This window comes from Zonotrichia leucophrys, chromosome 12 (genome assembly GCF_028769735.1).
Source record: "Zonotrichia leucophrys gambelii isolate GWCS_2022_RI chromosome 12, RI_Zleu_2.0, whole genome shotgun sequence".
Taxonomy (NCBI): domain Eukaryota; kingdom Metazoa; phylum Chordata; class Aves; order Passeriformes; family Passerellidae; genus Zonotrichia; species Zonotrichia leucophrys.
In genome coordinates this window covers 14792196-14799494 of record NC_088182.1, presented here as the reverse complement: position 1 = coordinate 14799494, position 7299 = coordinate 14792196, and the positions used below count along the sequence as shown (strand labels likewise).

The following is a 7299-nucleotide window of genomic DNA, read 5'->3' as shown; positions in this document are numbered from 1 at the left end:
CTGCTCTCACACATCCAACCCCTGCTCCCCCAGAGCCCCAGCTGCAGGTCCCCATGGATTTGGGGACACACAGAGGGGACCAGGGGCCCTGACACCCCCTGTTCCCACCGCCCCGGGGGACATCTGCTACTGGACAGGGATATTTTGGGACATGTACCTTTCCTGCAATACCCAATCCTATTTGGCACAGTATAATCTTTCTAAGGCAGCTCCCAGGAGGAACACGCTGGAGGTGGAGGTGACACCATGGCATGGCTCCAGCCAAGAAAGCCAAGAGCCTCAATTTATCAGCAATTTCGGTGGGTCTTGCTGAAAAGTGGTGCCTTGATCCCACAACACAGTCACGAGGAGAGCTCCAGCTGCCGCCGAGGGGGCTGGGGCTGGGGCTGTCCCCGGACGTGCCAGCACCGGGCTGGCCGTGTCCCCGTCCCCAGGCACGCGGGCCGGGCATTCCTGGGGGGCCGGGCGTGCGGGGCTGCCGGGGCCGGCCCCAGCCCCCTATATCAGCCCTGCCCCCGGCAGCGCCGGCACAGTGACAGCGACAGACCCTGCCCCTGCCCCTGCCCAGCCATGGATGACATCTACAAGGCAGCGGTGAGTGCTCCCCCTGGGGCGCTGGGCTGGGGAGGGGGTCTGAAATGGATCGAAGGATTTTTGTTGGGTCTGAAATGCATCTAAGGATTTTTGTTATAGGTTCCCCAAAGCTGCGATGGCAATAATTCAGTGGAGAAATGGAAATGAGAAATAATTATAGGGCAGCAACTTTTAGTCAACATCCTCATCCAGGGCACTGACCTTCCCTCTCATGGCTCTGGAAGTTTCACACTCCTCTTACAAGTGTGAAACTGTCAACCTGCTGTTAAATTACTTACAATGACCCACTGGTTCCCCGCTGTAAAGCAGGGAGATGGCTCCTAGGTGAAGTTATACATCTCAATAAAACCTGCACGGCATAAGAGATGACTCTTGGTTTTAGCCCAGACAAAGCAGAGGAGGATTTCCCAGGAAAGAAACATTATTTGTATGGGTTCAAACTCACCCTTTTCTTTCTGGTGCTTTACAACTCTGCCATTGCTATGTTCCCCCACTCCTTAGCTGAATATTTTTCAGGGTGATTGTAAAAAACGCTTGGTTTTTCCTCAGTTCTTTCCAAACCTCCTGCTCTCCTTTGCTGCTCCTGCTCTGTGCAGAATCCAGAATGTGAGCTATGCCCTGGGGAACGTGGAGCATCCTTTGGCTATTTTAACTTCCACAGCTGCAGGCTGCGCTCATTGTGTAAACCCAAACTATTTGGTCTGTAATAAGAACTCTGCATTGATCTGTAATGCAGACAGACAGAGATGTGCAAGTGGAATACGGATGAAAATAGATTCTGGATTGTGTGGATTGCTATTGCATCCATAACTGGATTTACAGTAAGAGGTTTTTGGTGCTTTTCCCCCTTTAAATATACAGCTGATCAAGTTTGATTTTAAGCAAGAGCACAAAAAATGCATCATACCAGTCTTATTGTTATGCCAAGGTTTTTAGAGGGAAGAAATATAGTCCTTGGTAGGTAACTGAAGGAAAAACCCCCAATGCTCACACATCTCCTGTCCTTTGGTCTACCTTGAACCTCGGAAATGGAACCCCTGTAGTGATCCTGATAATGTGAAAAGGTTCAGGAAAGGCTGAGTCCCCCAACCAACACCTTCAAAATGGAGAAAATTGGAACCTGTAAAATCAAAGGAAATCCAAGCCTTTCTAATTAAAGTTTTTAATTAAATAAGCTCTCTGTGACTCAAGGCACAGGCTCTTTCCTCATTGTATAGGGACCACATAGCCATTAATTAGGTAAATGCAAGGTTTGAGTCCTGGGCATTTACTCCCAACACCTTTACAGAGGCAAAACAAGTCCAAGACAGGCTCAGCTGAGGCAGACAGCTTGTTTGTGTATCTAATTCCCAAAATTTAGACTGAAAAGAAAACATTTAGCTGTGGAAAAAATTAAGAACCTCAGCTTCATCTGTCTGACTTCAAACGGAACCATGGGATGGAGAGAGGAGCTGATAAAAGCAAAATACAGCAGATCTGGTATTATCACAGCAGTGCTGTGAGCTTAGAGCTTGCCTTCCCACACTGCAGGCAGAAAAACCTGTTCCTGGAATGATGTGGAGATAAAAGATGAATAAGGCAGCAACAGCACCCATATCCAGAGCAAACTATGAACAGCTCAAGAGACGTTTCTGTGACAAAAATGTCACTCTATAGCAACAATGCATTTAATTTATATACACCACATCTATCACTTAAATACTCAAGGAGGCTTCAAAACAGAATAGTTGTGTATTTTCTGCATGTTGATAGCATCTATTAATATTACATTTATGCCAAATCCTCTACATACAGCCAGAGAACCCAATGGATTTTCATCTTACCCACTCATGCCTAGATAAGGGTGTGCAAACACAAAACTATTTTGGGAATATTTTTAGGCTCTGTTAAGCGGTGCCTAGAACAGTGCCAGGGACAAGTGTCCAGATAAAGGGCTGCAAGGATAAATACCAAAGCCTGGGAACAATCAGGGAGCTCATCTTTATCTCCAGCACCTCTCTCCCCCAGGCTTATAAATAGCGACTGCACCAGGGGTGTCGTGTTACAGAGCAGGACTGGCTGCGGCCATCCTGGTGGTGGCTGCCCTTGCTCTGCCCAAAAACTGTCTACAGAGGGCCAGCAGCTGCCTGCCTGCCTTCAGCAGCACCAGAAACACACTGGGTTTGGCTTTCCTCCAGCAGAGGAGAAAAATCCTGCCACCATCCTTAGTGCTTTCTGCCAAGTCCTCACCTCCTGGAGCATGGGGAGTGGGATAAAATGCTCTGCCCGCCCCCACAGGCTCTGTCCTGCTAAGGAAAAGTGCTTTCTCTGCCTCTTGCTGCAAGCAGGAAGAACCAGCAGCTGGCTCTTGCAAAACCATTGCCCTTTGGGGCAAAAGAATCAGCTTTCACTCAAAGACTCAACCTGGGTTGTGGGGTCCTGCCCCAAACAAAACCTGGCAGGGATGGGTGCTGGGGCCACTGGCATGGGGGTGGCAGCAAGGAGATTTTAGTGGGGTCAGACAGGGCAGCCATGGGGTTCTACCTGGCTGGATATAGAGAGGCTGTTGACCAGCATAGGAAGGAAAAGTTGATGTTCTCATGGATGCTTCCAAAGCGGCAGTTGGACATGGTGGTGAGGGCAGCAAGTTCAGCTAGGCAGGACCTGGAATGAAGCCAAAGAGAGAAAGGCACTTAAACAGGTATGGCACAGAGCTGATTGATTCCCCCTTGCTCTCCTTATTGATTATTTTCATTAATTCTTCCTATCTAGTAAGCTCCCACTGATGGTTTGTGGGGATTCAGTTAGGGCAGAATTTGGGAACAGTCTGCCAGCCCATGCCAGCTAATGCCTGTTGGCTCCGCAGGCCATTCCTCAGAGATTCCCAAAACAGAATAAAGGGAATAGCAGCTCCCTTCAGAGCCAGACACGTTTGTAAGAACCCTGGCTGAGATGGAAGCAGAGCGGTTAAGCTCTGGACAGGGCAGCAGTTCCCTGAATCTAGGCCTGAAAATCAACTGCCAGGGATAGTCTTGTGTACCTCTCCCTCCCCAGGGAACTCCCCAGAGCACATCTCAATTCTGATCTGGCATTGGCCCACATGTGAGCAGCCCTCAGCAGTGCAGCCATCCTGCAGTGAAACCTGCCACAACAAGAATTATCCCCAAATGGTTGACAGAGGCATATTCTTTTCCCAGTGGGCTTTCCCTGCTTGTACAAAAGCTATTTCTGCCATGTATTAGCATGTACAACTCTAGAGAAGTTATGTTTTCTTCAAAGGAGATGTGAATAATTTTTTTAAAGGGGAGAATGTCTTAGACTCCAAAATCTTGCTGTGTCAAACCCCTCTGGCTGTACATTCCCTGATCCATGAGGTTGCCTCTTGTGAGGTTTGGTTGACCCTGGCAAAGGCTGTTTAACAAACAACATGTCCTTTCAGCAATTAGTGATGCTGACAAAATTAAATTGACTTGGTGTCTGTGTTTTCCTTACAGGTTGAGCAGCTGACAGAAGAGCAAAAAAATGGTAGGTGCACCTTCAACCTGACACCACAGTCTGAAGTGGAGCTCCCAAGCATCAACCCTGCCTGCCTCCCAAGAACACTCTGGAAAATGCTTTGGCCAGACTGGCCAAGGCAGGGCATGGCCCAGGGATTTTGATCCACCAGCATTGCTGCAAGGCAGTTTTGGTGTCCCACAAGGCCATGGCTGGGCAGTGCTGGGTGCACAGTCAGGGAGGACTGTGCCTGGGATGCGCCCCTGCCTGCAGGCTCCAGCTGCAGGGCAGGACCCCCTCACCTCTCCTGTCCCCTCTCTCTCCAGAGTTCAAGGCTGCCTTTGACATCTTCGTGCTGGGGGCGGAGGATGGCTGCATCAGCACCAAGGAGCTGGGGAAGGTGATGAGGATGCTGGGGCAGAACCCCACCCCTGAGGAGCTGCAGGAGATGATAGATGAGGTGGATGAAGATGGTGAGAAGTTTGGGTTTCTTCCACTCTCCCAGGAACCATCCCCACATCTGGGGGTGTGGGGCCATCTGTGCAGTGCTGGCAGGATCTGTGCTGGGGACAGTCACAGCTGTGGGGTGCAGCCTGCTGTGAATTCAAAGGACACTAAACACCCACCAGACCTCAGCATGGCTCCTTTATGGAATTTCCAGGCAAAGAGGAACTATAGAAATTTTTATTCCTACAGCGATCAAGACTGCTTGAACTGATTTTGGGGTGCACTGTGAAATTGTACAGATCCTTTTAAAAAACCAAATATAGGCTGAATGTAGGAACAGCCATTTCAGAAATGCCACTTAGAGGATTTGATCAGGAAAGTCTCTCACTGCTCAAGTGTACACACCCCCACATAACTAACTGTCAATACTGATTCAATCAGTGTACTGATGATCACATATAAAACCCACTGTGGGCATTTGGGCAGAAATACCACACTAAGCAACTGGAAAATAAAAAAGCAGTTAAAAATCAGGCAAAAAAGGAAAGCATCTGAGTAATTGAAAACAACACTACTGTAGTGCAAGTGCAAAAGCACACTGCATGAATACCTTCTGGAGCTTTCAATATTAATACCTAAAAGAGATGGACAGGTATCTCCATAGCAGGAACTTCCATCCTTTGGTGCTGCCAGAAGGACTTTTGCCAAGGCAAAATGACTGTGAAAAGTAAAAATTCACTTACAAGGTCAGAGAAAGGCCTAAGTCACTTTTTCCAGCATCCTGAGAGCTGACTCTTGCTGCAGGGCTGCTCTCCTGAGTTTTGGCCCTTGGTTGCTGAAGGGAAGGGTGATCCCTCATTGGCATTGCCCATCCACCCCCTGTAGCTCCAGCTGATGGCTCCAGCTGGGCTCCCCTTTCCTGCATTCCTCAAGCCCAGTATGAGAAGAGACTGAGGCATGAGACCTTGTATATTCTTCCAGTCTGACTTGTAGAGACACTGTCTGATGGCAGTCTTGATTTTTAACTTAAACAATAACAGGTTTAGCACCATGACTTCAGGTTTTGGGGTTCTGAATTCATGAGGCTGTGCAGGGAAGGTGGGTGGGTCAGTCTGGTGGAGCTGCTCATGAAGTGTGGAGCTCAGTCAGGGTCCCAGTGCTGGCCAGCTCGCCCCAGACAGTCCATTCTCCCCTCAGGCAGCGGCACCGTGGACTTCGATGAGTTCCTGGTGATGATGGTGCGGTGTATGAAAGATGACAGCAAAGGCAAAACCGAGGAGGAGCTCTCAGACCTCTTCAGGATGTTTGATAAGTAAGAGCCATGAGCACAGCGGGGTGGGGTGGTGGGAGGGTGCAGCCAGCCTGGGCCCCTCCCCAGCAGCTCTGTCTGGTCCTGAGCTCTTCTGTCCTGGCACAGAAATGCTGATGGCTACATCGACCTCGAGGAGCTGAAGATCATGCTGCAGGCAACAGGAGAGACCATCACTGAGGATGACATAGAGGAACTGATGAAAGATGGGGATAAAAACAACGATGGCAGGATTGACTATGATGGTAGGACTCTCTTGCATTTTTTTTGTGGTTTGGTCACAAGCCCTTGGTCATGCCCCTGGGCAGCTCCCTTGGTCTTGGCTGCTTTCTTGAATGAGCACGAGCTCATGCAGGCAATGCTGGGCAATACATCTGACATGAGCATGTGCACAGGGATGGGGGGTTCTTACACCTGTGAAATGCGAGCAAGGACCTGGGGCTGCCTTACCTGTCCCCTTGTTACACTGAAGCACTGCCACTTTTCACCAGTCCCCTCCTGCCCCCATTAACACCAGCACCACTTCTGAAGAGCTGTATCTTTGAATGTGGTGCTGAAAAAATGATGCCCAGACCATGTGGTGGCAGCTGAGGGGGATGCTGGGCTCCAGTGACATTTCCAGCAGGAGTCACAAGGAGTCCTTGCCACAGTCAGAGGAGCAGTAGCCATCTCCCCCTTGGCCTCTCACATATCGTGAGGGTGGAACAGGAGACAGGGCTGGGAAAAGCTGCCAAGAGCACACTTGACAGCTGGGAGGGCATTTCAGTCTCACCTCACACCTCTTGTCTCCAATGTCTTCCCCTTGGCAGAGTTCCTGGAGTTTATGAAGGGGGTTGAATAAATCTGAGGCCAGATGGACAGCTTGAATCTCCTAAACCCTCCAGCTCTGCATCTCATCTCCTTGACTCAGTCCCCTGGCTACCAGCATGAAGACTGAGTGCTGAGAAGGGTGGCCAGGGGGAAATAAAACCTGTTAATACCCAGTGCCTCAGCTGCTCATTCCTTGGAGGTTCAGTGACAGCTTCACCCCTGTTGTGTGCTTATGATTAATGAAACCACTGCTGGGGGCTACTTCTGGCAAGGTGACATCACAGCTGGAGCTTCAAGCCTCCAAGGAGGTATTGTGCTGCCAGCCCAACAGCAAAGTCCATCCAACAGAGCCATGGGTGCTCGTGGGGAGCTGCCATGTTCCATCTCCTAACTCTCCCATGGTGAGCAGGCTCAGGAGCTGGCACTGGTGCCTGCTGGTTTAACTGCAGCATTGGCAGCATTTTAGCAATGAAATAAGAATTAAAACCCCCTTCAGCCATCACTGAGATCCATGTGCCAGGGACAGTCCCTCTCCTCTCTACTTTCACCCTGGCTATCCCAAGGGTACCCCTCCTCCTCCCTGCCAGCCTGACTGGCACCCTGTAATGCCCAAAGAAGACCTCACTTTGCTTTGGAAACATGAATAAAAGCCATTCCTGAGCTGG

The 7299-nt window shown here is 49.8% G+C and overlaps 1 protein-coding gene across 1 annotated transcript; it reads left to right on the top strand.

The window, feature by feature from the left end:
- Window positions 1–256: 256 nt before the first annotated feature.
- TNNC1 (troponin C1, slow skeletal and cardiac type) lies at window positions 257–7299 on the top strand. The gene is made up of 6 exons (XM_064723956.1): window positions 257–594; window positions 4068–4098; window positions 4395–4541; window positions 5713–5827; window positions 5933–6069; window positions 6634–7299. The coding sequence occupies exons 1-6, from the start codon at window positions 571–573 to the stop codon at window positions 6663–6665; spliced, it is 486 nt and encodes a 161-aa protein (XP_064580026.1). The 5' UTR covers window positions 257–570; the 3' UTR covers window positions 6666–7299.

Excerpts from the sequence above, each read along its gene's own strand:
- TNNC1 (XM_064723956.1), top strand. The coding sequence starts at position 571 with ATGGATGACATCTACAAGGCAGCG. Across the intron at positions 595-4,067 it reads ATGACATCTACAAGGCAGCG|GTTGAGCAGCTGACAGAAGA; the intron begins GTGAGTGCTCCC and ends TTTTCCTTACAG. Across the intron at positions 4,542-5,712 it reads AGATGAGGTGGATGAAGATG|GCAGCGGCACCGTGGACTTC; the intron begins GTGAGAAGTTTG and ends TTCTCCCCTCAG.